This window comes from Coccidioides immitis (genome assembly GCF_000149335.2).
Source record: "Coccidioides immitis RS genomic scaffold supercont3.1, whole genome shotgun sequence".
Classification (NCBI taxonomy): Eukaryota; Fungi; Ascomycota; class Eurotiomycetes; order Onygenales; family Onygenaceae; genus Coccidioides; species Coccidioides immitis.
The window spans coordinates 6,280,176-6,307,276 of NW_004504310.1; the positions used below are offsets into that span (position 1 = coordinate 6,280,176).

A 27,101-nucleotide genomic window follows, 5' to 3' on the forward strand; every position below is an offset into this window, starting at 1 on the left:
TTTGTTTTTAGTCTTTTTTCTTTTTTCTTTTCTTTTTTTTTTGTTTTCCCGCCAAGACGCGAAAAATACCGGGCGTCGCTACAAGTGCTCGAAGGTTTGCTGGGAAAGTTTCGAGCGGTTCACGACGACCTCACCCTGGCTAGCTTTGAAGCTGCAGGCTAGGGCTGTTACAGCCACACCTTGCAAGCGGACGATGGCGTGGATGCCCACCCTCCCCAAGGTATGATACTCTACCGTACATCCAGCACATCCCTACATACATATGTACTCCGTCCACCGTACGGAGTACAGACCCTGACGATCTGGTTCCGCTCTGTAGATGAGCCCATCTGCCGGCGCTTCTGGCTGTATCTGCAGTCTCCCAGCGCCGCCAATGGCAGCTCTGTCGAGTACCACATGGTGGTACGGAGTCCCTTGTCTGCATCAAAGGAATCCAGGACGACAAGCAGCGTTCGGGGGTTCGGAAACTCCCACTTTTTTCGTTGGCGGCTGTTCCTTTTGGTTTTCTGTCCCCGAAAAGCTTGACTCGCGATTCACGCCATGCATTGGCGCATCAGCAATTAACCTTGTCACATCCGTTGGTGGTTGACTTCACTAGCGCCATGGTTCCTCTCTTCCCCATCAACAAAATCCCTCACCGCGGCAAGAAGAGGGAGAAAAAAAAAAAAAAAAAAAGGCAGAGAGCTCCCACTTGTGGCCTCCCAACCCTCCACTCCCGTCGCAGACCAATCTTCCGCCGGCCCTATTTTGGTCTTTCCCACGTTATGCCGACGCTCAGACCAAGACACCGTGGCATCCATCCCCGCCCCTTGTTCCACAGACAGCATCCATCTCGGGTGACGGCCTGTGGCTGTTGGACAGCCTGGATCCCGGCCCCCGCCGTGATTTAATACTGATTTTCTTTTTCCTTCTTTCTTTCACTTCTTTCTTCCTTTTGTAATTTTTTTTTTTTTTTTTTTTTTTTTTTTTTTATATTCCAGGGATGATGGAGCCCAGCAGGTGACTAGGCTGGTGATGTTCCAATCTCAACGGAGTGTTTCTGCGCCGCCTCGCAGGTTAATAGTCACTCCAACAGAGATCCCAACCGTAGCGGAGCCATCTCCGCTTTCGCTAGATATGGGACGTAACTACGGGTCGCAACTAGGTATCCAACCTCCTAGCGAATCACTCCAACTTGAGGCCCGGCTGCGGGCTCCATCACTTGGAATTTCAGCCTTCCATAACATGATTCGACACAAAATATCATCCCATTTGAAAACGCCATCTCTAAGCAGCGGCCAGCTGCTGGTATGTGCGTTGCGGATGTACGGTACACGCAGTGCCTTTTAGCTGGCCATTTGCCGCCTTATATTCAGGGTGCCACATATGGGATACACGTCGTGCAAGAGTCTCTAGGATCATTGGAAGCTTCTGATGACGCTGACCCGGGCCGCTACGAGCTCTTTTCCTTCAAGCCATCATTTTCGTGACCCGCCAGCGAGGGCAAACGTTAAGAAAATCCTTGTTGGCACGAGGCTCTTGCATCAAAAGCAATTATTTAAGGTTACTCTTCCGCCTTCCCTTTGGAGTTTGGGCCCGATTTATGATGATCTCTATCACGGAGCATGAACCACCATCTCTGACCAGTGCCCTGCCTTCAAGGAATTATGGATATGAGTGGGAGCGTTCTCCGCAACAAAAACTAAGCAGTGGACAGCTAACGTCCATACTTCAGCACATGTCGGTGCTGCTAACAATCCTCTAGGCTTCTTGAGTCGCGCATCTAACACACGTCAAGGAACGCTCCAAGAGAATAGGAGTGACTACAGTGTATGACCGGTTTCCATGGACTAGGGTGTTCTTCCTGGCGACCTTGCCCACCCGCGGAATCATCTCCTAGGAGGCCATGCCCTCCTTTGTCTAGTCCAATTCAAAAGTATCGAGATACTTCGCGCTGTTGGGAGTAACTCAAGCCCACCTCCCAACCACGATGGATCGGGCAGGGATTATCCAAGAAGAGCTCACCCTGTGCCTTGGGTCATTCAGGGCACTCCAATCCCAAAATGGGGAAAAACAAAAAAGCAAAAGAAACCAGCCTGTCCGTACCCGGTAATTCTGATTCCATTTGCATCAATTACGTGTCTGCGCTGCTCCCCTAGGGTTCCAATCGGTCGTAGAGACGTTTAGCTGCGATAAGGAACTAAATAATTTCCGGCACGATGGCACCAATCATGCCGTGCTGTATGTATGGGCGACGGCGTGCAGATGTGCAGATATTCCAAATCCGCCCACCATGTTCAATTCCCCGGAGAACCTTACTATCCATGTGATAATTCAGGCTTTATCGGTTTCCCACTCACCTGAAACAAGCCTCGTAACAATAGCACTCATTCGGGAATGGCACCCCAAGAGCTCATTTTGGTCGCTTGACCGTCTTATCAACGGGAACCCCGCAAGGCTCGAGACATAGGTCAGGGACGGTACTCGCTCCTCGATATACATATGTAGACGGACAACCGTGCAAAAAGCGTCATAAATTCCGCTTTGTCCAAGGATCTACATTTGCCACTGGCCAGCTGTCGACATTGCCAACCAACCATCGGTAACCCGCAGCTCATCGGCTCGAAATGCCCATGACGTGTGAAGTGAGCGGGGAACGAAACTGAAACGCCAAAGCATGATTTTCCCACTTAACCAACTCCTCCGTAGCCTGGAGAGAAAATACTTTTCGTCTTCGCTCCTTTTGAATGCTCGCGAACCCGATCGATCGACCCGAGGAGGCTGTGCATCTCCACCTCGCTGGGATCCAGTCCCATGATGTTAGTATTGTATTTTATTTTATTTTATTTTTTTTTTCTCACGCGTATCTCGCAAGACGCGAAACTAGCTTGGGGATAAGAAAGGAAAGGGAAGGAAAGAAAGCTGATTCGAGGGAAGGGAGGAGAATCTTCAGGCAGATTTGGCTCCATGTGCTGGGCGGAGAATATGTATGTCACTACGGAGTAGAGAACTCGGCCAATAGCTTGGATGACGCGATCCAACCGGCTGTCAGGTGCGTCATTTTGGGAGTAGGGAGACGTGATGGCCGAAAGAGAACAGCTCCCTTTTTTCCTTTTTTTTTTTTTTTTTTTTTTTTTTCTTTCTTTTTTGTTTGGCTGGGTTTGACAGTCGTTGGGTAGCTGAGCGAAGTTGTTCCGGGCTGACTCCCTAATAATAAACAATAATAATAATTCTTCCTCTGAGTCGGGAGTAGTTGCACGGCATAATTCCACGGACGTTGCATGGAAGTCTCGGGAAGTCCGATGGTTGCGCGAACAAAAAAAAAGGCGGAGGGCAAAAAATAGTACTATCTCTAGCGAGTAATCTGGAAACAGTACAACAACAAGGCAAGATGGCCGAGCGGTTAAGGCGTTGCACTCAAGCTGCCAAGCTTAGCCACCTCAGGTGGTTAGCATTGCAATGGGGAAACCCGCGGGAGTTCGAATCTCCCTCTTGTCAACATCAAAAAATTATCTTTTTTACGTTTGTCAATTTCTTTCTTTTTTCTCCGCCCAATCACCACCTGATCACTTCTGCATTGGATAAATGGTCTTTGAAACATACACACCACGTAATTTCGAAGACCAGAGCGGTGTGGGAGATCTGTCTTTGTGGCGAAAAACTTACACCGTCCGATCCTCATGGTACAACACCATGCGCATCCGTGACTCATCTGGTGGAAAAGCAAAAAAGCTGATACGAAACCTTAGGATGGTGGGTGACATTGGAGGCGTCATGGGGAGAAATGAGAAGAAAAGCGGACGGTTCACTCCGTGGCCATACCCTTCTTCTTGCACACGTCAAATTTATCCCGATAATCTGGTCTAGATAATTTACAAATACCAATCCTACCAGTCCAGAAGAGGTGTCTCAATGCATCTATGTAGCCATCCATAAACCAGCCCAAATCCACAAACTCTCGAAAACGAAAACTAGGGAAATGAAAACCGATGGAAGATGAATTCAATCAACATACCTAAAAGCTCCCCTCCATACCATTAAGCCCCCGTTGCTGCTCATCGCGATGCAAGAAAACTCCGAAATTTGACTTTTCGACCAATTCAGCACGCTGACCTACAATAGAGTAGAAGCCAGCCAGGCTTTCCCCCTAACTAAGGCGGGAATAATCTCGGGAATAAAAGCAAAACACCCATATTGCCGTGCCAGGAATGGAAATTTTATTTGTCGCACAGGATTACAAAAGCCGAGTCACCTCTAAACATCCTCGAATTCGTCCTCTTCTTCGTCGGATTCCTCCTTTTTAACCTCTGGTTCAAGCTTGATTTTTTTGGCCGCTGGCCCTTCGTCGCCCGGCGTGATAGGCGTGGGCGCGTTGGTCTGAGGCGCACTGCTTCCAGAGTCTGACTCTAACTCTCTCTTCAAGGAGCCATTGACGGATGGCGCTTTGGTCGCATCGGCCTGGTTTGCAGGCGTACCGACAGCGCTCGGTGTGATCTCCACATCTTCAAATTCGTCTTCTTCCTCATCGGATTCCTCTTCGCTCACATCCTCCTGGGCTTCTCTCTCCTTCTCGCGTGCCATCTCCGCATAATATGCGGCAACGCTGTCGTCTAGACTGTCGATATCTGGTTTCTGCTCCTCCTTAACTTCGGGCTTGATGTCCACCTCAGGCTTGATGCTCACACCATTAGGCTCTGTTTTAACCTGGGGAAGTCGGACAACCGTGCTGACAGTGGACTGCGTATGCCAAATAGGAAGAGCGTTCTGTTTTTCAAGTGCTGCTTTCCTAGCTGCTTCTCTGGCCTGCTCTTCTGCACTTTTTTCGGCAGTCGAGGTAAGCGAAACCTCAAGAGTCGATGCGTCGGTCTTGGAAACCCCTCTCACTGCAGATTGCTTCGATACAACCACGCCAGGCCTGGATGGATTTGTATATTGATTTCGAATCACATCAACCTTGTGATCCCAGGCCGTATCGAAATCATTTGGGGGCACCTCGACAGAGTCAATCTGTTTCAGGAGTTTCAGCATGGGATCCAGTTGTGCCATAAGCTTGCTGTTCTTTTCATGTCCGGTGCGATCAGCCGCGCCGCCACCCTCGACTTCATCCGCTCGCGAAAGCAAGTACCCACATCGTTGACATTCAAATCCGTCCAGGCCAACGTGGCTGAGAACCTCGAGCTGGGTCCATTCCGCTTGACACCGCAGACAGATGTACTCCTTCCTCTCTGCGCTCGGTGTGTATTGAGTTTTTATTGTCGAAGTAAGGCGGGATACGCGGTATTTGATGGCATCAATGACGGGATGAAGAGGGATATAATAGTATTCGCGGTTCACGGGGCGCGTTTGGCCCTCGCGGAGCTCAGGGCGTGAGTGGCTAGTCAAGACGGATATTAGGTCAGCTCTCGTAGCATAGTAGCCAAATGCAAACAGCTGCGCTCATACACTGCGATAAGGCGGTCCTCGCGTAAACGGCCACAGAGCTTCCGAAGATCCTTCTGCTGCATCCCTAGGAGGAGCGCTAGATCCTCCGCATGGAGGCTATGAGGCACATTAGCTGGGGAACCAAGTGAAGCATTTTGCAAGAATGCATTGGCCCATACACTGAGTGTATGAAAAGAGCATCGATCACCAGGATGTGACGGGTCTCGTAGAACGCGCGAGCTACGATCCGAATGAGACTCCTTGCAAGATCCATTATCACGGTGAGCTGTGGCTATAGCAGGCAGGGTGAGGATGGCGCGAAGTCGGCAAAGCACGTAGTCATACGTTCGAAGAAGCTGTTCGCATGGCGGGAACGGTGGCGCTCCCTCCTAGCAGCGGTAAGCTGATAGTGAGGGGGAGAAGACGTTAAAGTGACCGTTTCGCCGGTTTCTAGGGCCCAGTCAGTGATGATGCAACGAACTGGCAGCCACCCTTCGCGGACGTTGACGGAAGAATCGAAACTTGCGTGAACGGCGAATCGGTTGAGGCTCTTCCACAACCGCCGATATCGCTGACTAAGCAGTATGCCGCAGCCAAAATTTCGGTGGATGACTTTTGACTGGGAGTTCAGACCACCAAGACGACGGTGACAATCGAGAAGTCAAGGTCTGCAAATGAACGTCTGCGCAGTCCCAGCTTCACCATGGATGCGCCTACTTCAGTTCCCGCTGTGCCGGCTTCCCAGGACCAGTCAACGCAGGGCTCTCCGTCCACCCTTCCCACCACTGCTCCAGACACTCCGTCTCCCTCGATATCAGACAACCCTAAGCCCCAATCTGACTCAACAACGACTGGAGAAGATCGCAGGAATAAACGAAAGGATCTGGGAAGGAAGGCTTGGAGGTACCGCTCTCACGCGAACAGTCTCCAGAGTCTCTGCAGCTAACTAATCCAGCCGCCAACCTTTAGATAGGAGACGGCGAAACGAAGAGCAAGCCGCCAAGCGCCGAAAGGCTGAAGATGGAGAGGATATACCGATATACGCGACCCAGTTTTCGAAAGAAGACATTGAGGCGGATAAGCGACGACCAAAGCGGAAGGTTGCCGTGCTGCTTGGATACTCGGGTACTGGCTATCATGGAATGCAAATGTAATGTCATCGGCTGGTTAAGGATTGATTGGATAATGTCCTCTAACGAGGTTGCTTGGTAGGAGCGCAAAAGAAAAGACGATCGAAGGCGAAATATTTCCAGCTTTGGTTGCTGCCGGCGCGATCTCCAAGGCCAACGCGATGGACCCGAAGAAGTCATCTTTCGTCCGATGTGCAAGAACGGATAAAGGCGTGCATGCTGCAGGCAATGTGATTTCTTTAAAGCTGATAATCGAAGACCCCGACCTGGTAAATAAGGTCAACAACATTCTCAGCCCGCAAATTCGGATATGGGGTATCGAGCCGACCAACAAGGGGTTCAGCTGTTACCAATTCTGCGACTCAAGGATATACGAATATCTAATACCGACCCATTGCTTTTTACCCCCTCACCCGAGTACCTTTCTAGCAAAGAAATTGCTAGAAGCGGCAGAGAAAGAAGGAGACATTGGAGACTACAAAAAGCGACAAGAAGAAGTGCTCTCTTACTGGGAAGATGTCGATCACGAATATATCAGGCCGATTCTGAGTACCCTCCCGGAATCTACACGATTAAAGGTTCAGGAATCCCTCTGTATTAAGGATCGCAGCCAGAGTATTCAGAATGCCGAAGGAAAAGAGGAATTGGACTGTTCATCAGACATCAATGCTGTCAAAGACGAAAAGGAAGGGGGAAATTTGACTCCTGGAAACAGTGACTCTGAGGATCAGAAGATCAATGAAGTCATCAAAACCGTTCGGGCGGCCTACTTCAAAGCGAAAAAAGCCTATCGGATTCATCCTGCTCGCCTAGCTCGCGTCCAAGAAGTGCTCGACTTGTACATTGGCACGCGAAATTTCCACAACTACACTATCCAAAAAACATTTCGGGATGCCTCCGCCAGAAGGGTCATCAAATCGTTTAATATATCGAAAGATCCCATCATCATAGATGGCACAGAATGGCTCAGTCTCAAGGTGCACGGCCAGAGTTTCATGATGCATCAAATTAGAAAAATGGTTGCGATGGCGGCGCTGGTCGTGCGGTGCGGCACCGATCCGCAGCGAATAACACAGAGCTATGGACCACAGAAGATACCCATTCCCAAGGCGCCTGGGCTTGGTCTCCTTCTCGAGCGGCCTATCTTTGATACGTACAACAAGAAAGCGACCAACGAACTAGACAAAAACCCGATCGAATTCGGCAAATACGAAAAAGAAATAGAGGAGTTCAAGAATAGAGAGATATACCAACGGATTTTTCGCGAGGAGGAGGAAACCAATGCGTGAGTTTGTCTCCTTTCTTGGCTGGCCCAAGCCCATGCTCCTTTCTATCACCAATCTAATCAATTTGTATGCAGGTTTGGAAACTTTTTCAATCATATCGACACCTTCCGCGAAGACTCTTTTCTGTATGTGACATCTTCCGGAATACCAGCGGCGCCAGAGGGTGCGACGCCTTCCACCACGGAAACTGGCAAAGACAAGGAGGCTTTGGCTGAAGTTGAATCCGAATCTGAGGATGAGGTCGTAAATGGCGGCGAAGAAGGAGGATGAAGGGTATGACACTTTCTCGTCGTCTCCTTTCCTCTCATGATCATTAAATGTATATAATTAAAATGCTTGCAATCGATCTTAAGCCCAGAATAGCATGTTTGTTGCAAATCTCTTCTCATTCCATCTCCTGACCTATGGTGCCGAAACTCTACCTCAAGCACCAACATACCCTACCAGTCCCAGCGAAGTTATTGGTTCGGCTTGCAGATACACACATCCAAATACGATAATATTGCGCGCTGGTGGAAAAATTCCAATTTTCTTTATTTCTTTATTCAGAAGGAAAACAAGCCAACTACAAACAAAAGGGATAGATCAATTGATAGGTTCACTGCATTAATGAGGAATTCAAAAAAAACAAAAAAGCTCCGGGGAGCGTTGGGTGAGATTTAGATCCGAACCATAAAAAACACTGCTAGCTTAAGTCAAAGTTCAGTCAGTTAATCTTCTTAATCTCGTCTCAAATTCATCTCGACATTCGAAAGTCCGATTTTCATCCAGGCTGGCGAGCACAAAACATGCTTTGGCTAAGGGACGGAAAGATTCGAGTAACAAATTGTCAAAACTAACAACTTCGCAGAACAGAGGGGAATACCATAGGGAAAAAAAGAAAAAGAATGCAAAGGAAAAAAAAAAAAAAGGAACAGACATGTACGGGGTAATCGGGGTCAAGTCATTAGGTGCATGGCGCACAGCGCAAAGCAAAATTCGAAAAAACAATCACAAAGAGAGCCAGGGTAACATGGATATGACTGGAAAGAAAAAAGAAGGCCAGGTTTCATACAGCGAGAGAAGACGAAGAGTCACGAAATTGATACGTGGAACAAATGCGCGGGAAGATTAGAAAATAAGCGACCGGGCCTTCTGCCTTCTCGCATCATCCCAACTAATGTTAGGCTGGGATTGGTGATGCTTATGTCGAGGCTTCGGCGGAGGTGCCATGGGAGGTCGCGACGAGTGCGGGTGAGCGGTATCCTTGGCAGGAGTTGGCGGAGCCGGGGGCATTGGATTGCGAGCACTCATCGGCCGCTCGCTTGAAGGCATATCCCGCTGGGGCTGCTTGGGCTTCACGCTTCGTTCTCGTCGCAACACGAGTTCCGTCCACGCCTTGACTTGGCCATTTCCTGCGGAATATCCTTTGCCGACTGTCTCTCCAAGGACCCCCATCCAACCTTCCTTTTCAACTCGACTATCGGCATAGAAGTCAATAACCTCACCATTCCCGAAGCGAATGCGGAATCCCTCCTCGACAAACATATAACCTTCTTCCTCTTCGGCAAAGGCAGACTTGCGTCGCCCGCCACCTTTAGCGGAGGTCTCCCTTTGAGTCAAGATTGAGCGATCGTCAATCAATTTGGACGCTTTTGCGAGGTTGATTGTAGCCCGTGGCTGCCGAGTGGTCTCATGATACGCAGTCAACTTGGAGCCTTGGAGTTTGAAGTAGCGCCGACGCCAGTACTATGAAGGGGAATCATGTCAGAAAAGTCAGAATACGCTGCAGGGCGTTGCGAGATGGAATACAAACCGGACAATCTCCGCCCTGTTGCGACAGGAATCCCTCCCAACTCCTCATCGCCGAGTTATCAGCGTCTCTCATCTCACGGATACAAGCATTCATGCTCTTTGGCATGTCATCGTCTGTCGCGCCTTTAGGTTTTGGCACATATAGGAGTTGAAGTTCCAGATTTCCAACCATGTATGGGGGCCGCCGTTGGACCCCTGGGGCCATTGTATTTCGTTTGCTTTTAGAATTACTGGTGGTAACCGGGACCTCATCGACGGCCCATTCATTGAAACATGCAACGTCCACTGTTAATGGCCGCCCAAAAGCATGTTGTTCATAATCGCCCAGACACACATATGCGCGGGCAAAGCTACCATCGCTGGCAACCAAGTTTCGAACCTTAGCCCAGGGATCAGGTGCGGAGTGGATCTCCTCTTCGGCCTTCTGCTTGAGCTGCTGGGCTTCCATCTGCTGGCGCAGCTCCATTTCCCTACGCTTCTTGGGGGTTGCAAAGACGCGACTGAATGCGGAGGTTTTCTGGGGCTTTTGTGCTTTTGGTGGTGAAGGTGGAACAACTTTTGGCTTGGGCTTAAGTAGTTCTGGTTTGATCTGAAGGGTCAACTGGAACTCCAGCTCATTCATCACGACCAGTTCGAACTCTTGGCCAATGGGCGCGGATTTTCCCAATTCGAGCCACGAAGTCGTCACACAGTGAAGTCCATTGTCGAGTGTCAATGAGAAAAATGATCGTTCCCCTGCTATGGGTGTTAAATGCGGCTCATTAGTCGTCAAAACCAACGAAATCTACTTACCTCTAGGAAGAGGAAGATCTAGATCTTTAACCCCGACGACTTTCACGAAAAGACGACCTCTGTCTTTTCCATCTTCCATATCGTCTGCTTGTCCGTTGACATCGGTTTCATCAACCGAGCCTAATCCATCTTTCACAACACTCTCTTGACCTGGCAAAGGTGGAACTGATTCCGTTTTCTTCTTAGTGGCGCCCGCAAGTTTAATGCTCTGGCGCCGCGCCTTTGGATTCCAGGGCTCTGTTGTCCATGTCTGCTGGCTTGCCTTTCGTGGTGTACTACCTACGTGCGGTGCACCTGCTGTGGATTTGGCGTTCGCTTCATCGCCATGGCTGGTCGCAACGATCACTTTCGTGTTTTGTCTCATGAGATAACCTCTCTGTTTCGTTATTTTTCTGTCAGCTTTATTGTCCACTTGTGTCTCAAGGGTGGAAGAGCCATGTCCTTCCGCAGCGCCTGCACGCGGCATGGGTTGACCGGAGTTTTGGAAGTCCTTATAGAGAGGGATCTGAGAGAGGGAGAGTTCAAACGCAACCTTTTGAGCTTCAATGACACGATCAAATTCTTCGTCAAGTCCGAATCCCAAACCTTCATCGCTATCGCCGACAGGAATATCGAGTTTCACGAGCGAGGGCTGTCGTTTCCCGGCTCCTGGGATGCCATTAAATGCCGGAAGGTCAGATTTTACGGAACCAAGCGTCAGTTCTGATGCCGTGCTGGGTCGATTGCCGGTCGCATTCTCCGAGATCGACGGTATTCTTGGTCCCTGTCCGCTCACTTTTCGCCGAACTGCTGCCATAGATTCCGCGTCTGCTGGAGTCAGTGAAGGTCTGGTCTTAAGGCCAGCGCCAGGTGCTTTAACTGTGGCAAGAGGACCCGGAATGACTGCAGCAGGCTCTTCTGGCGCATCTTCCGAAACACGGTGCCTGATGACGGATTCCGGGGTGCCAGGACAATCTTTGTCTCCGTCATTCTCTTCGGCTGATTGTTCAGTGTTTTGGTCCGGTGTCTCCGGCCTGTGAAGAGAGTCGCGAATAGCTGCCATGTCAAGAGGAGGTGGGGCATCATCGGAGTTTTCAATCGGAGGAGTGGACCTATCTACGTAAGAAAGCAGGTCCAACTCAAACTGGTGTTCATCGTCAGGAGTTTGTGACCTAGATGGTGAGCACTGTTGGCTGTCATCAGCAGGGGTTTCCTGTGTAATATGCATTGGAACAGGAGTGGATTGCCGTTCAGCGTCTTCAAATTGCTCGATACGCGAATCGTCCTCTTTTGAAGTCCGCGAGTAGTGACTCTCATCATCATAATCACCATGCGTGCCCTGGTCATGCCCATCATGTGTGCTATCATCACCGTCTTGCTCCGGGTCATATTCCGGAATATCGTAAAGATCAATTTCGTCCTGTTCTTCCTCCTTGACTGAAGCGTGATCTTCAACCACATCATCGCTTTCAAGAGATGGAATAGGCACATCAGGATCCAGGGGGAGTGGACGATGTGGGCTGGAATCGCCGATTGAAGAGATTCCGCTAACATCGTCACTGAAATTCTCTTCTCTCTTCAGATTGCGGAGGATAGATTCTCTGGAAATTCGCGGAGTTGGGCATGGCTCGGAAGACATGCTAAGCTCGCTGACGATGCTATCATCCGGCTTTCCATCGGTTCTTTCGGGGGTTTTGTCCTTGTTCAGTGCACGCCGCATTCGTCTCTCACGCTGGGTTTCGGCTTCGGAAGCTTGATGGTCGTGTTCCTGGGTCATCATCAAACGAAGCCTATCTTCCAGTGACAGGGAGCCTGTACCCAGACCGCTAAGGTCATCTTTGCTGCAGGAAGCTGGGCGGAGAGGTGCTGGCCGAGAGACACTGCTCGCTCTTTCCAACGTCGCAGTGAGCCGTCTATGGTGATCCGGGCTCCTTTGTAGATTGGCCAAAGGAAGAGGCGGAAGTGGACGACATTCTCCGTTAGAATCCATAGACTCAATTTGAGACCGGAAAGAACTGGAAGCGCTAGAAGACGGCGGACGAGCCTCGGGGTCTGGAGTGTCAAAGTCTGGGCTGAATGGATCATACTCATTTTGAGACATCTCGTCGTTAGTATCATCCGGGCTGTCATAGCGCCATTGATCAGGCAGCATCACGGGAGTCTTGTCGGTATCTTCGAGACTCGCATCGAAGCTATCGTCGTGGAGAGAAAAACTAGCATCGAAACTTTCCTCGTTCTCTGTTGATTCATAGCTCCCTTCGCGTGAACTCGATGCGATTGACGAAGGAACGGGAGTAGTCATCTCATATTCATTAATCTGGGGAGGCGCCGCGTCGAAGGTGACACTCTTGGTCTGACGATGAAAGCTACGGCCCTCTCCAAACGACTTGTCAATGGCGGTTGATTCATCGTCAGACCATATTTCGCTGTGAGGATCAAACGACCTGCCGCTATAGCGTCCATTTTTATTCAGAGAAGATTTTGGAGGAGACGGAGGCTGTGGCCTTGAAGGTGACCCTTGGCTTGTAGACGGGTTATTACTTTGCTGCGCTGGGCGCGGAGTTGCAGCTTCTTGGGAAGCGTTCGTCTCCGCCTCGTGAGTAGTGGTGGTGAGGGTGGTGGTCTTGCATGCAGCGCTCTGAGAAGGCAGTTGGCGCCTTGCATCGGTTGGAGCGGTATTGGTGGCAATGTTGTGGTTACGCTGCTGGCTCAAGGGCCGCCCACTGGCCAAAGGACGCTCGAGTACTTTAACATGAGCGGGATCATACTCCCCCTTCTGCTCGCGAGCGAACATGCTACTGTTTTTCACGCGTGAAGCTTTTTTCAGATTTTCAATTGACGACCTTTTGGCCGACGACGCTGGAGACGACCCATCATATGGGCTTCTGTTTTCAAAATTGACGCGATATGGGGATGCGGGATCCCGACCCTGCCAGAACAGTCGCGGAGAAGTGGACGTGTTCATGGGAGAAGAGTCAAATGGTGATGAGTCCCCGCTCGCGAATCCCTTTGGACGCGTGAGCTTACAGAAGATTTTCCAAGTCCAACTGATCAATTGAGCATACCTTGGTTCCAGGAGAGTTTCGCCGCGGTGCGACGGGACTAATCTCAGAGAGCGGGCGCTGACCGCTGGCCATGGTGTGAACCAGCTGAAAGAAGTCAGACAATGGCAATGTTCAGGCTAAGACATGTTAGCTGGTTCCAATACGATAGAACTCCTGCTCCGGGGAGGGGGGTTGTTGTTGTTGGAGGGGCAAACAGGGCATCGTCACCAACGTACTTTGAAACCAATATGAGATTTTACTGATCAATTGCATGCACAAATCACCAGAACGATGATTGGATTGGGCAGTGATCGTTGCGCGACCTGAACGCTTCGAGGATTGGGCTGAAAGAAAGACCAAGACAGAGCAACGAAGAAGAAGAAGAAGAAGAAGCAAGAAAGTGGACACGGGCAGGGGGAGTGAATGAAAGGAGTGGAAACAATGACAACAAATGGAAGAGATGACTGACGTAGCGTCACACTGAATGCAGCGATAGGAGACGAGGGGAAGAAAAAAAAGAAATTGGAAGAAAGCGGATAACGAGAAGGACGAGAAGAGAGAAGTGAGGCGACGAGGAGGAGGAGGAGGAGGAGGAGGAAGAGGAGCGGAGAGAAGAGGGATGGATCGGGGGGAGAGGAGAGCGACGCGGTGGTGGTGCTGGTTGTTTTCCTTCTTATTCCTCGTGTTATTGTCTTATTATTATTGTTGTTGTTGTTGTTCGAGCCGGGAGTCGAGGTCTGATAAACACAGAGTCTCGCGGGAATGTCTCAGCTCTTCCAGCGCCGCCCGCCACCATCATCGCCCGTCAATGTTGACATTGGCATCCTTGCAGTGTGGGTGCTGCTCGTTGGCACGGCAACTCCGCCAACTTTCGAGCTGCCCCGGAGCCTTGGCGTGAAAATCTTCAAGGCATCGTCGCCGTCATCCACCCAACCGCAAAGCTTCCCCAGCACACGCCCGTTTCCAGACCGCGTGCTGCCAGCCTACCATGACCTCATTCTCCCACCTCTCCCGGCTGCGCATGTCCGCCTTTCTTCCCCATGTCTGTCTCCAGTGCCGGCTGAAGACTGTATCCTCGCTGCCTGCACAGTCTTCGGCGTCTTCGCTGTTGCAGGCAGTCAGACACGCATCCTCCGCCCGACCGCGACGTCGCACACCCTCTCGCATGACCCTCTCGCCCAATGTCGCCCAGTCCACTGTGAAATACGGCGAAAAGCGAAAGTCGGTCCGGCATCAGAACGGTCCCTTCGGCGGGATGAACCAGCGCCGTGCGAACCTGCGAGACCGCCAGCGACCGCGATCCCAGGCCGAGCTCAAGAGAACGTCGTTCAAAAAGGACAAGGATGGCTCTGAGAAGAAGCAGCCGGAGCTCTTCAAAGCGCTGAAGATGCAGACAGCCCTTTCGTCCGTGTCGTACGGTCGTAGAACCTCCATCAAGTCCAAGATCTCGAACATCACCAGCTTCGACCAATTCGATCTGCTGCCTTCCGTCCGCCAGTCCGTCTACGACAGCGCCCTGCCCGGTCTGGAATATGTCACGCCAACGCCCATTCAACGATTGGCCATACCCGCGATTCTCAGACAGGGCTCTGCTACCCCCAAACCCGAGGAAGGCCAGGAGGACATGCCGCGATTCGACCAGTATCTCCTGGCTGCCGAGACTGGCTCGGGGAAGACTTTGGCTTACCTGCTTCCGGTCGTGGATGCCATAAAACGTACGGAGGCTAAGGATAAGGAGGAAGAAGAACGAATGGCAAAGGAAGAACTGGAGAAGGAACAAGAACAAGCGAAGGAGAAAAACCAAAACCTGTTTGAGTTGGAATCGCCTGGAGAAGAAGAAGAGCCCATAAATGCTCCGAAGAGTGTGGTCAAACCGAAAGCCATAATCCTCGTCCCCACGTCCGAGCTCGTTGAGCAGATTGGCCGGATCGTAAAGCAGCTTGCCCACACCGTAAAATATCGATCCGCGCTCCTCGCTTCCAATTACACTCCACGGAAAATCAGAAAGACCCTCTTCAATCCCAACGGCCTCGACATCCTCGTTACCACCCCTTATCTCGTGGCCTCGATTGCTGAAGCCAATCCCTACATCTTCAGCCGCGTCACCCATCTCGTCGTGGACGAGGCCGACTCCCTTTTCGATAAATCCTTCTCTCCAAAGACCAACACCATCATTGACAGGACAGCTCCGACTCTTAAGCAGCTCATCCTCTGCTCCGCTACCATTCCACGTTCCCTCGATAATCGCCTTCGTGAACGATTTCCACAGATCCGAAGACTCGTAACCCCTAACCTTCACGCGATCCCCCGAAGGGTCCAGCTTGGTGTAGTGGATATTGACAAGGAACCGTATCGCGGTAGGAGACATTTGGCCTGCGCAGACGCCATCTGGTCCATTGGAAGGTCGGGGAACCCTTACGACGCCGACGTTGGTTACCAAGTCACCGGCCAAAAGGAGCCAAAATCCATAATTGTCTTTGTCAACGAACGAGAAACCGCAGCCGAAGTCGCCGAGTTCTTGGTAACTAAGGGCATCAACGCTGTCTCCCTTACCCGGGACACTTCGGAGAAGCGCCAGGCCCAAATCCTAGCCGAATTTACAACTGAAAAAAATCCGCCGCAACCAGAAGATTACAAAATGTTGAAAGGGAATCGATCTGACGATGATTCAGTTCCCTTTGTCAACGTCAGGCCAGGCAATGAGAGGTCCAATCGCCTGTCCAACACGAAGGTCCTCGTTGTGACCGATCTTGGTTCTCGCGGTATTGACACCGTTGCTGTTAAGACGGTCATCCTCTACGATGTCCCTCATTCGACTATCGACTTCATTCACCGCCTCGGCCGCCTTGGCCGAATGGGTAGGCGAGGTCGCGGTATTGTTTTGGTCGGCAAGAAAGACCGAAAGGACGTGGTCAGAGAAGTCAGGGAGGCCATGTACCGGGGCCAGGCCTTGATATAAGCTGGCGAATCACCACCGATCTACGATGCATATATATCACTAACATTCTGTTATTCCCTTCGTCCTGTATTACTATTTACTATAGATGGATGTAAAACTGCATGCCTGGTGTTTGGAGCACTGGTATTGACTGTATTTATAGATCTTGGATATCTAGCGGCTACAAATTGGGTTTACTGGTGGGAAGAAGTTGGAACGGAGTCAAGCGGTTTAAAAGAACATGACAATTTGATATACATAATACTTATATTTCCTAACCCACATTTTTAAGGCTAAGCGGAAGAAAATGCATGCTTTCACTTTGGATACTCTGGGGCGGAGATCAAGTGTCTATTCCAAAGAGGAAAAAAAAGCAAGGTTTTTGTTTGCCCTAGATCTAGGATTCCAGGTGTGACAAGCTTTCTCACTTAAGTGCATGATTTGATTTTTCAATAATTTGCTTGCAGCCTTTTGCTACCATTCTCGCCTGATGGCATTCGTTTCGTTTGGGCAACAGGGGCAATCCTTCCGCCGAGCAAACACGTCATTGAGCAAGCAGCGTAACTCGACTGCCCACGCCTCATCCGACTTATGAAGATGGACAATGCAATCATCTACAAGATTGTTAAAAGCCCGTCGGTGCCTTCTATCTGACACGGTCTCAGCGTGCATCTTGGGCCAGAGAAAAATTGGCGATATCCACTCCCTGCGCCGTTAGAATATGGGAAATATAATCTCTTGCATAGCGGAACTATCACAGGATGATGATCGCGGGTCTACAAGGAGCCACTGTAGCTGCTACAGCTGCAGACATCGGTCAAGACACCGGCGTCGCCGCAGATTGAGGGAGAACGGAAGCTGGAGACGGCGTCGTGACGACAGTCTCCTTGATAGCCTGGTGACTTCCGTGGCTGACTTCTTCAAGGCAGAGACAGAGCATACTAAAGCGCGAACCGAGCAAAGGAAAGCCAGAAGGAAAGAAAAGGAGCCAGAGCCAGCACAACCCTCTGTTGTTCCTCGTCATCTTCAAGCCCAGCAAGCGCCTCAGCTTCCACAACAATTTCCGCCTGCTCCTGCAGCGGCGGCGGCCGCGGCAGCACCGGCACAAATGATACAAGAAATGTATCAGCCTGCTGTTGCTGCAGGGGCACTGAGGGACAATATAGCATATCCAAACGCTTTTGCCATGGGTATTGGCAGCGGCGGGGCTGGTCTGATGGGCGGTAATGGTAAGTGTTACACCAAATTTGCACGCCGGTCGACGGTCGAGATACTAATCGAAACGCAAGGCAATCCGAATCGATTCGTCCCTGCAGCCCAGACGGCTTTCTCCCATCCGTGCATTGATGATCAAAATGAGGATACTTCCCCCTTGCGTCGCCATGGGCGTTACCTCAATCCTGACAGCTTTCATACCGCAAGGGAATTTTATCATATAGCACATTCACCAGGGCCTTCAGGGCGCAGGCGGAAGGGGAAAAGAGTAAAACGGTGAGTCTATCGTGTAGCATCGGTATGCTCCCTGCTTACTTTGGTTGCTCGTTTAGAAATGAAGCGCCGCCCGAGAGTGAAGAAAGTGAGTGGCCGCCTGGAGAGAAGGGATGGAGACTCCGAGCCAGGCAACCGATGAGGAGACCGGACGTGGGAGAGAATCTGTCAAGGTCTCCTGGAGTCGACCATCCTCCTCCACAGATACCTCCGCTCCACGGGGCTGCACGTAGAGAGCCAATGTAGCACACAAGATGCATGAAGGCTTTTAGGGAGAAATGATCAGTGAAAGGTGGGATGGGTGGCATATACTTCGGTCACATTCTGTGCCCGGGTAAGCTGTTGCTGTTATTTGTTTTTTTCTTTTCTTTCTTTCTTCCTTTTTTTTTTTTTTTTTCGGCTTTTTGTTTTTTTTTGGGGGGATACTCTTTGTCAAAGCAAGGCCCGCAAACAATTCAGGCACTGTAAAAGTTCATATTAAGTGTTATACACAAGTAGACAGCCGCAGCGCGTCAATTGTAGAGGCAAACAATCATCAAACCACTTACAAGTAGATATAGTTCCTAGAGCCAACAGTTTGACTGAAGTACAAAAATCCTGCTTGGACAAATCAGCAAGTAAATACCTGATTCCTTCTTCATCAAGCCCAGAAAAAATCACAACGTGTTCACACATACAAATCTTCCTTGCCAATACTGCGCTTTCTCGCTAAGGCCTGTTGGACCGTCCCACGACCGAAAACAATGCCATTCCTCACTGATGGTCCAAGTTCCGGGACGATCTCCACTTCCCCCGTGAGACCACACGCGAAACCCCTCAAGCGCATCGGCCGCACACCTCCAGAATTCTGGTCCAACAGAGATTGGGTGGAATCGCGCCGCCAGCGCTTCCTGCGTGAGCAGGCTCTCCAAAGAGCGAGCAAACAAGGACTCTCCGAAGCCAGCGTCAGGATAGAATTTCCAGAGGGCAGATACTGGCCTTACACCCCAAAATTTGATCAGGGGTTTGTGGACCATGTGTTGGATAATAGGTGGCGGAGATATGTTGACCAGTCTGCATGTGAGCAGCTTCAGGCCGCTGGGTATGAAGTGGGAATCGATGAGTATGGTAGGATAGTATATTGGCTGCCTCCGCCTCATGTGGTTTTTTGGGAGTAAGAAGGCAAGGAAGGACAGGAACTCTCAGCACCTTGGAAACAAAGGCTGATTCTATATTGCCATCGACGAATATGACCTAAGCCCAAAGTCGCACAAAGCATTCAATTCCGAATAAAGGTCCCATATATTCATACAAAATAGGCCGATTCACCATGTTCCCCCAAAGGATTTTTGCAGTTGCAAAAATCTAAATGCACAAAAAGATGCAAAATATTGGGTAATTCAATGGTCAAGAACCAGGTTATGTAGAAGTCTAGCAGCGGATTTTACTGCAATCATATTGCTAGACGTAAAGAACTCCTCGCACGCCTCAGTGACCTTGTAAGTCGTCTTTCGTCGCCGAACTCGCTTGCATCCGTTTCTGTCTTGTTCTCAGAAACGTCCGGCGTCGGACTGGTTGCATGGCTGACACCACGGCCTCGGCGCTGAACACGCGCTTCATCTTCCGTCCTCAAGAACCGGTGGATAGTGCGATGATCCATCACACGCTCCTCAGTATCATTCCGACCTTCCCTGTCGGTTTTAGGCCAACGATAGCCATATAGCTTGGAATGTCGTTCGCATCGTGGACATTCTTTCCGAGTGAGATAGGCGTCTCCTTGGACAAACCAAGCATTACACGTCTGGCAATCCACCCAGCGGTCATACCGCTGTGCAAGGAGCTTTGGAGTTTTCGTATAATCGCCCGGCGTTCGCGCTTTTGGGGCTTCATGTTCAATAGTGGGGATAATGCTACTTTTTCGTTTCCTCTTCTTCTTCTTAACAGGCTCTCGCTTGACAGCTGTCATTTCACGGTCATTGATTTCCCACGATGCAGAGAGGTCTGATAAGTCCGATTCATCATTATCTCGGATAATGTCTTGAACGTGTAAACCATGATCTCCCGAAATGGTCTTGGGGGCGGTTTCAGATGAGGCCCTGGGTTGCTGCTCCACTGTAGGTTCAGTTTTTACCTGCACATTTGAATCGCTGATCGATGTGGCTGATGTTGACCTCGTGGAAGTAGGTGCCTCGTCATCCGGACATAAACTGCAGGAAGTTTGGTCGCTCGAAGACGAGGCTGAGATGAAATTCGAATGGGGTTTCTGAAAGTGTCGTAGGTCAGATTTACCGGCCAACGAAGCGAAGTGACTTCTCAACGCACGTAAGCCGCCGTTAACCGTGATCAAAGGCTCAGCAATAGGGTCAGGGCTGCTTGGAGGGGAAATTTCTAGTCGTAGATTTAATATGTTTTCGAACTTAGGCCTTTTTGAAGGCATATCTTCTGACGGGTGTGAAGGAGATTCGGGAGGGCTTTTTCTCTTCTCGGAGCCTGAGGAACTTTTCTCCTGGTGTTCAGTTGTTTCTGGTGTGGAGGCACGACTATCGTGTTCCGGCGGGCCACCTGGGGACCATCCATTGCTCAGGGAAAGTTCGCAAGTATGGCAGAGGCATTCGCAATTATCTACCCCGAAGTAATTTTCCCCGTATGATACAGTAATCTCTTCGCCGATGGATATGTCCCTAATGGCCACGATTTCCATGCCTTCTGAGCCCTTTGTAACCAGCCGAGCGTTGGGATTGCAGTCATGATTCGAGAATCTCGCTGGTCCAAGGAAAAGCGATGGTGTCTTTTTCCTACTTGACATGACAATACTGAAATCTCGCCTTGTCAGGTCGAGGGTCTTTTCCTCCTCAGGGGTAATTGCGACGAGGGTCCCCGAAAGATGCTTAATAGTGTCACCAGTGCGTATAAATTTCCTGGCTGACAGCGCAGCCTCATGGGTAGTGATGGTGTAGCGGTTCGTAGTCGTGACTTCGAAAGGGCAGTCGGGGAGGTAAATTGCAATATATTTTCGAAGGTGGCGACGGAACCATTCCTTCTCCTTGTCAGATTTGAGCGTCTCAACATATTTTCTGAGGCCCGAGAGATTCAGCAATGACTTTTCCGCCTTTATCACGTCTTTGGCGACGATAACGTCGTGCAGCAATATCGAGGTGACATCGTCCTCCACAACCCCCCGAACGGCAAAGTATTTGGGTCGGTTCTTACGAATCTTGGTCCAGAAAAACGCCTACATAATCAGCTGTCAGAGCGAATTACTGTGTTACGGGGCAAGAGTCTCACGCGATCGACCAACGCGTCGGTGACAATGTCATCGTAAGCCGCAAGCTGAGCAAGGGTCAACTTTCCTTTCTGCTTTGGCGGTGGAGTAGGTGCCATTAGGGTAAAAGGAATGCAAAGAGTGCCAATGAATATCTATCCATGAATTGAGCATGTAAATGGCAACTATAGTTCTATAGAGGCTCGAAAAAACATATGGAAAGGAGGTCTGGGAAGGCAAGCTAAAGCGGGAAGAAACACCATGCGCCGAACACAAATAGAGGATGTTACAGATCAAGGAAGACGATTAAGCTCCAGAAGAGCTCAATCATTGTAGAGGGCGCACGCATGCGAACAAGCAGCGGTGTTGTCCTCATCCAATAACCCAAGAATGGTGCGCTCTGCTCCTGTACCTCGACGGGCGCGAAAAAGGGCGCTGCTCGACACGGAGACGGGAAGCGCTTTTGAGTTCGGCGTAACATTATGTCAGCAGCCAGCCACGGAACACGGCGAATGTAATTGTCCGTTGTTCGATCCTCCAATTGACGCTCTTCGCAAAGCTCCGAATTTGACGACGGCGAGCTGCAAACACGAGGTTTATCCGCAGTGCATGATGCTATCAAGATGAGTATACAGATCAAGGCAAGTAACGTGTGCTTCCAATGCTATGTTCCGGTGGGTCCCATACTCACATGCCCTTTACAGACGCTATTAAACTGTATCGACAATTCCGGTGCCGCCGTTGTCGAGTGCGCCGCCGTCCTGAAGAAGAAAGGAGCAGCGACAATCGGTTAGTCCTACATCTGATCGACTGGAATACCCACCGGATACCTAACCTCTTCCTTGCGATAGGTGACCGGATCATCGTCGTAGTGCAAAAGCAGCGTAACTTTGGATCGGAGGCCAGCGGTGCCAGCACGGCCATCGCAAACAAAGTCCGTCGCGGAGATGTCAGACACGCCGTTGTTGTGAGAGCAAGGCAAAATATACAAAGACCGGATGGTAGTTGCATCAAGTTTGATGACAATGCATGCGTCCTTATCAACAAGTCTGGGGACCCGATCGGGACGAGATTGAACGGTGAGCTGGTCTCTTCCACATGCCGATTACACTTCACAACGCTGCTAATACCATGACATAGGAGTTGTTGGAGCGGAACTACGGAACAAAAAATGGTCGAAAATATTATCTTTGGCACCAATGCATGTGTAAAATACCGCGGCGCACATTTATGGGATATTAGAATTCTTTTCAATGTATTTTTAGTCCGGGGAATGTAGCATCGTCATGACCATTTATATACCCATCCATTTCAAAACCAAAACTCCTATCCAAAACGCCAATATATGTCGATCGAAAAAGAAAAGTCCGTCTTGTCGCTTTGAGCGTCATCGATAAAATCATCATGTGAACACCTTTCCGCATGCACAGCAAACGTAGTACAATTTCTATGGACCAAGAGATCGTATTAGATGACCTGACACGTAGACCATAACTGTTTGGGGCTATCAAAGGTATCTCACCATTCCTGTCTCCGCTGACCGTTGTTGTGACTGAAAGAACACCGCCTCGTTCTCTCCGCAGCTTGGGCAAAGTCTATTTGACCTCGGCAGCTATCGAAAAGGCGTAATCATTAGCAACAGTGCCCTTTTATAGTGATAGGGGCATGTTTGAAGTGGGATCATCATCATCATCATCATCATCATTATTATTCTTCTTCTTCTTCTCCGTCCTCTTCTTGGTCAAAAAGCAGGAAAGTCTGGTTGAGGAGGCTTATGTGATAGGTGGAGCTGGCAGATTGTTCGGGCTGCTTATGGGCAATCTGCTCTCCGCAGATGAGTGCAGAAAGGGATACCAACCGTAGGATCAGATCCAACATCCTGAGTCACACCGGCTGTGTCGCCTACTTGGCTGTTGAGTTTGTTCTGGTAAACGCAGTGAGAGGTGGCGGGTTCGCCGACATGGCAAGTGCGGCAGGAAAACATCAATGTATTCGTGGCACGATCTTCTTTGGGGTAAAGAAGGTTGGAGCTAAGAGGATAAAAAGGTCAGTGGATGGCGCGCGACCATATAGCGAGGGACGAATTTCTTACCATTCGCGACAGAAGCGGAAATGAATCTGGTCGACGCCTTGAGACTGGTCTCCACCAGTGGTAGACGAGGGAGAAGCGGACATTGTGGCTGGTGGGGTTCCGATGCGAAGATGCAGTGGAGGGGGCTATAGGAAGCTAGAGGATGTCAAAAGAGAAATCAAACTGTGCTCTGTATTAGTAGGACTCTGACGCGATCCTGGAGACTGAAGGAGTGAGAGACTAGAAGCGTGATGGATTGCTTGGGGGGGGGGGGGAAGCCGCTTGGCTGGATGCGGACAAGCGCGGTGCACGGTCCCCTCAGCCCTACCTACTCACCTTTGGAGCAGCCAACGTTCACTGACGGTCACCTGTCCATCCTCAGGAGCACAAGCACCCTCCCGTTCGCCCTAGAGAAGAGATAGAGATAGCAGTGAATGAGATAGGGAGCACAGCAGAGATACCCCATTCACGCAGCTGAGGATAATAGAAGCCGGTCACTACATAAATAGTTGCTGAACATTCCCTTCTCTCAATTGCTGGCCAACAATTGCCTACCGTTTGTTGACAGTAGAAACCATGGTGAGTTCCTGATGATTTACCTGCGGGAGTCCGCTCCCTAGGTCGATCAAAAGGACTGTATTGGTGACTGTTCATAGGCAGAGTCGGGGCTTCCTCCAGGATGGGAAGTTCGTCATTCCAATTCGAAGAAGTTGCCCTACTACTTCAACCCACATACTAAGGAATCGCGCTGGGAGCCTCCTGCTGATACCGACACGGAGAAGCTGAAGGTGTACATGGCCACGTATCACAGTGGCCCGCCAGATCGCTACACAGGCTCCAGCCAAAAAGAGGGCCAAATCAGGGCAAGCCATCTGCTCATTAAGCACCGAGACAGCCGCAGGCCGACCAGCTGGAGAGAGGCGAACATCACGCGTTCCAAGGAGGAGGCGATTGAAATTCTCAATGGCCATTTGCAGCGCATTATGTCTGGAGAGGCGACCCTCGGGAACATTGCGATGACTGAATCGGATTGCAGCAGCGCACGGAAGAAGGGAGACCTGTCAGTGACGCATTGTCCTTCTGCCGTAATATATGCTTACCATGACACAGTGGATTCTTTGGCCGTGGAGTTATGCAAAAGGAATTCGAAGATGCATCATTTGCTCTCAAACCGGGGCAGATCAGTGGAATTGTGGAAACACAGTCTGGAGTCCATCTTATTGAAAGGTATGTATATCAAGGATTTGTTGCTGCACAATAGAGTCCACTGACCTGGAACAATAAGGATTGAATGAATCAATGAGTCTACTTCACATGTATCTAGGATGCTATACCAATTCAGAACATTGTTTGGTCCTCATATGCCCCTAGTGTCCGATGTCTTTCGGCCTATTCCAAATCCAGTGTTTTCAAAACGTTATGCTAGCATCAAAATCGTCGCAGAAACCAACCCCCTCTATTCATTGTGTTTTCCCTCCTGTTTCATGCTGTTGCTTTATCTCTATATCCCACAAACAAAAATTGAAATATCTGTTGTTAGGCATAATCCTGGTTTACTCTTCAATCTGTGGTCTTAATATCCCCCCTTAGGACACCATAGACCTACTCTGAAGAGGGGTTTGACCATGGCTGAAGAAGAGAACCACAGCCTCCCTGTAAGTTATTCCTCTCTCCCTCCGTCGTGCCATGTTTATGGTCTTCGGCTCAATTTTCTTCAGATGGCTGGAGTCGCGAACAGCCCAAGCGGCAACCAGATGCAACCAGGAAATAGTGGAGAGCTCTCTGCGCCTCTTGTTTCGGGTGGAAATGGGATGTCTCCGGGGCCTCAGATCGGTGATAATATGCAACGGGATGACTTACCCATTCCAGATCTCGGCACTGAAACTTTTTTGAATATGAGCGACCAAGAGTTTCTCGCTATGTTCGAGAGCTTCAATAATACCGGGTACCAAGCAAATCCGAACCCCATTGCGGAGCTTCCAGCTGCCAATATCGATCCCCCCTCCCAGCCAAATATTGGGTTTATACCTCAAGCCCCCACTCCCGCCCAGGGCAATCCGAATGAAATGCCGGGCCAACATACAAGCGTTCCACTTACTGGGAACTTTATCCGAGCAAACGCCCCATTGGGCCCGGCACAGACAGGTATTCCACCACACACAAGCATCCAAGCCATTGATGCGCAAGCCAAAGCTATGGTCAACACCATGGCGTACATTCGGGTCCACAGTTTGACTGGATGGGACTTTCTACGCCAGCAGCACAACCGATCACTGCGGTTCTATGCGGGATGCCTCAAGAAACCTGCTCAAGAAGGGAAAAGAGACTGGGAACGCTACCTGGAGGAGATGCGGCTGACGTATAACATGTTGAGAGACTACCAGATGCAAGCGTATAAATCGATCTGTGGATCGTTGAAAATCTGGCTCCGTTATTACTCTACCATCCTCCAGACTGACACCCTTGAAGGTTGCACCAAAGAGTTTCGCGATTATGCAGAGCTCCAACAGCAAATTGTCGAATATCGCTTCCCTGAATGGCATGATCATCCGGCGCTGGACTTCTTGCGCAGAGACGCTCAGAGACATGCCGCGTAGTCTTTGATTCGTGAGAAGTTGGCGGTAAGTTCCTCGCGTGTTGCTACTTCCCGTGATTCTTTCGAATGCTAAGTTAATGGTACGGTAGGATCCTAAGCATACTATTGAAAACGCAAGGATCCCGCTGAGTGAGCTGGTATCGGATACAGCCTGGATTTCCTTTCTTGGGAGTATGAACGGGCGGAAGGTATTCTGCGGTCTTTTTCATAATAAAAGTTCTCTTTTAGTTTTAGTTCTTGAATCCAATGTCGACTCATATTCCTTTAGCTCCTTTGTGATTCCATGGGATGTTGCCGCGAACTAGCATGCTGCAGGTGTTTTCCTGCAGAATGGTTTCTGCTCTGTCCCTTCTCGAGGTTATTAGCACATCACTTTCTAGTGAGCTACAAAGCAAGGCTAGGCCCTGTTACCAAAGCGGGTTTTCCTCGTGATTCTCGAAGTGCTATCATTGTTTACCTCTACTTGTTTGTGTTTGTATTGAAACACGTTCTACATTTCAGGACGCAGTAAATCCTGACGATTGTCGCACGTCGACAACGTGCTCCTTTGGCTCTTGCTTTCCTCCTGTAAAGCAAAAGCGAGAGAAAGGGCAGACATTCCCTCAAACCTTTCTCCTTCCCTTGCATACATCCTCATTTCCAAGCGTCAACAAAAATGCATCACAATCAAGTATACACTGCGCCCTTGGGTTCGACCTCAGCACCTGTCGTCAGCGGATCCTCCCTCCCCCAGCACCTTTCGTTCGTCATACCCCTCGAGATCCGCTGTGCTTTCAGTCAAGCTTATCACGCTGCGGAAAAGGCCCACGACCAGTTCAGAAAACTCCACAAAAACATCAAGAACCGTTTATATCTGCTCTGTCCTACGGATAACGCCATCCGCTTTCAAGAACACTGTTCCGCAATCAACCGTTTACAGGCCTGGGGGAGAGATGGCATCGAGTACTCACGCAGGTTTGAGATCGGACAAACGCTCGCTCCCGCAGCTAAGATTCCTTCTTTTACCTTGAAGTTCCACGTCGAAGAGAGCGCCTACAAGGCGTATCAGGAGCGTCACCAGACCACAAGAGACGCTTTCTTCAGGGGTGCGTTGGCGTATTGGAAGGAGTGCAAACGTCACTGCGAGCTGCTGCTGCATCGTTCCACGATATCTGTAATGGATAAAGAGATGTGCTGGGACTGGTGGCGGAAGTTCCTCGCAGAAGTCACGAAGTGGGAGGCGAGGGTGGATGATTTGGTCGTGCCCGACTGGCCTATCGTGCTGGAGGAGTTGACGTCGTTGGTGGAGGAACGGGCCGATTTGGAGGACGAATTTCTCTGAGCGGACAAAAATCTGAACGCC

General features: G+C 50.1%; 13 protein-coding genes and 1 non-coding gene across 14 annotated transcripts; 10 read left to right on the plus strand and 4 right to left on the minus strand.

Moving 5' to 3' along the window:
* Positions 1-193: 193 nt before the first annotated feature.
* Positions 194-1,469, plus strand: CIMG_00850 (uncharacterized protein; the record flags this gene model as incomplete). The annotated part of the gene is made up of 4 exons (XM_001247078.2): positions 194-220; positions 320-402; positions 981-1,287; positions 1,320-1,469. 4 exons carry the CDS (start codon positions 194-196, stop codon positions 1,467-1,469), a joined length of 567 nt encoding a protein of 188 aa, XP_001247079.2.
* Positions 1,470-3,364: 1,895 nt separating this feature from the next.
* On the plus strand, positions 3,365-3,477 carry CIMG_15032. Its single transcript has one exon. It is a non-coding gene; the product is annotated as a tRNA-Leu (tRNA).
* A 276-nt stretch (positions 3,478-3,753) lies between these two features.
* CIMG_00849 (transcription factor TFIIE complex alpha subunit) lies at positions 3,754-5,897 on the minus strand. Its single transcript, XM_001247077.2, has 3 exons — positions 5,580-5,897; positions 5,422-5,517; positions 3,754-5,353 (listed from the first exon to the last, which is right to left on the minus strand). Exons 1-3 carry the CDS (start codon positions 5,672-5,674, stop codon positions 4,234-4,236), a joined length of 1,311 nt encoding a protein of 436 aa, XP_001247078.1. The 5' UTR covers positions 5,675-5,897; the 3' UTR covers positions 3,754-4,233.
* Positions 5,898-6,068: 171 nt separating this feature from the next.
* Positions 6,069-8,196, plus strand: CIMG_00848 (tRNA pseudouridine(38-40) synthase). Its single transcript, XM_001247076.2, has 4 exons — positions 6,069-6,303; positions 6,356-6,550; positions 6,613-7,815; positions 7,891-8,196. The coding sequence occupies exons 1-4, from the start codon at positions 6,104-6,106 to the stop codon at positions 8,084-8,086; spliced, it is 1,794 nt and encodes a 597-aa protein (XP_001247077.1). The 5' UTR covers positions 6,069-6,103; the 3' UTR covers positions 8,087-8,196.
* Positions 8,197-8,401: 205 nt separating this feature from the next.
* Positions 8,402-13,839, minus strand: CIMG_00847 (GTP binding protein). Its single transcript, XM_001247075.2, has 5 exons — positions 13,662-13,839; positions 13,447-13,562; positions 10,403-13,388; positions 9,612-10,345; positions 8,402-9,544 (listed from the first exon to the last, which is right to left on the minus strand). Exons 2-5 carry the CDS (start codon positions 13,516-13,518, stop codon positions 8,927-8,929), a joined length of 4,410 nt encoding a protein of 1,469 aa, XP_001247076.2. The 5' UTR covers positions 13,519-13,562; positions 13,662-13,839; the 3' UTR covers positions 8,402-8,926.
* A 574-nt stretch (positions 13,840-14,413) lies between these two features.
* On the plus strand, positions 14,414-16,728 carry CIMG_12830 (ATP-dependent RNA helicase MRH4, mitochondrial; the record flags this gene model as incomplete). The annotated part of the gene is made up of 1 exon (XM_001247074.2): positions 14,414-16,728. The coding sequence occupies one exon, from the start codon at positions 14,414-14,416 to the stop codon at positions 16,382-16,384; it is 1,971 nt and encodes a 656-aa protein (XP_001247075.1). The 3' UTR covers positions 16,385-16,728.
* A 356-nt stretch (positions 16,729-17,084) lies between these two features.
* Positions 17,085-18,320, plus strand: CIMG_12831 (uncharacterized protein; the record flags this gene model as incomplete). Its single annotated transcript, XM_001247073.2, has 3 exons — positions 17,085-17,592; positions 17,653-17,854; positions 17,911-18,320. The coding sequence occupies 3 exons, from the start codon at positions 17,085-17,087 to the stop codon at positions 18,095-18,097; spliced, it is 897 nt and encodes a 298-aa protein (XP_001247074.2). The 3' UTR covers positions 18,098-18,320.
* A 274-nt stretch (positions 18,321-18,594) lies between these two features.
* CIMG_00844 (uncharacterized protein) lies at positions 18,595-19,008 on the plus strand (the record flags this gene model as incomplete). The annotated part of the gene is made up of 1 exon (XM_001247072.1): positions 18,595-19,008. The coding sequence occupies one exon, from the start codon at positions 18,595-18,597 to the stop codon at positions 19,006-19,008; it is 414 nt and encodes a 137-aa protein (XP_001247073.1).
* A 30-nt stretch (positions 19,009-19,038) lies between these two features.
* CIMG_00843 (histone-lysine N-methyltransferase SET9) lies at positions 19,039-21,486 on the minus strand. Its single transcript, XM_001247071.2, has 2 exons — positions 21,116-21,486; positions 19,039-21,062 (listed from the first exon to the last, which is right to left on the minus strand). The coding sequence occupies exons 1-2, from the start codon at positions 21,209-21,211 to the stop codon at positions 19,284-19,286; spliced, it is 1,875 nt and encodes a 624-aa protein (XP_001247072.1). The 5' UTR covers positions 21,212-21,486; the 3' UTR covers positions 19,039-19,283.
* Positions 21,487-21,715: 229 nt separating this feature from the next.
* Positions 21,716-22,303, plus strand: CIMG_00842 (mitochondrial 54S ribosomal protein YmL38/YmL34; the record flags this gene model as incomplete). Its single annotated transcript, XM_001247070.2, has 4 exons — positions 21,716-21,742; positions 21,797-21,881; positions 21,944-22,171; positions 22,233-22,303. The coding sequence occupies 4 exons, from the start codon at positions 21,716-21,718 to the stop codon at positions 22,301-22,303; spliced, it is 411 nt and encodes a 136-aa protein (XP_001247071.2).
* A 2-nt stretch (positions 22,304-22,305) lies between these two features.
* CIMG_00841 (DNA directed RNA polymerase II 15 kDa subunit) lies at positions 22,306-23,362 on the minus strand. The gene is made up of 4 exons (XM_001247069.2): positions 23,185-23,362; positions 22,951-23,122; positions 22,615-22,704; positions 22,306-22,539 (listed from the first exon to the last, which is right to left on the minus strand). The coding sequence occupies exons 1-4, from the start codon at positions 23,265-23,267 to the stop codon at positions 22,495-22,497; spliced, it is 390 nt and encodes a 129-aa protein (XP_001247070.2). The 5' UTR covers positions 23,268-23,362; the 3' UTR covers positions 22,306-22,494.
* A 176-nt stretch (positions 23,363-23,538) lies between these two features.
* CIMG_00840 (peptidyl-prolyl cis/trans isomerase) lies at positions 23,539-24,678 on the plus strand. Its single transcript, XM_001247068.2, has 4 exons — positions 23,539-23,742; positions 23,820-24,223; positions 24,274-24,390; positions 24,449-24,678. The coding sequence occupies exons 1-4, from the start codon at positions 23,740-23,742 to the stop codon at positions 24,456-24,458; spliced, it is 534 nt and encodes a 177-aa protein (XP_001247069.1). The 5' UTR covers positions 23,539-23,739; the 3' UTR covers positions 24,459-24,678.
* Positions 24,679-24,788: 110 nt separating this feature from the next.
* Positions 24,789-25,760, plus strand: CIMG_10625 (uncharacterized protein; the record flags this gene model as incomplete). Its single annotated transcript, XM_012358840.1, has 2 exons — positions 24,789-24,818; positions 24,882-25,760. The coding sequence occupies 2 exons, from the start codon at positions 24,789-24,791 to the stop codon at positions 25,758-25,760; spliced, it is 909 nt and encodes a 302-aa protein (XP_012214263.1).
* A 654-nt stretch (positions 25,761-26,414) lies between these two features.
* CIMG_00839 (uncharacterized protein) lies at positions 26,415-27,080 on the plus strand (the record flags this gene model as incomplete). The annotated part of the gene is made up of 1 exon (XM_001247067.1): positions 26,415-27,080. The coding sequence occupies one exon, from the start codon at positions 26,415-26,417 to the stop codon at positions 27,078-27,080; it is 666 nt and encodes a 221-aa protein (XP_001247068.1).
* Between the last annotated feature and the right edge of the window lie 21 nt (positions 27,081-27,101).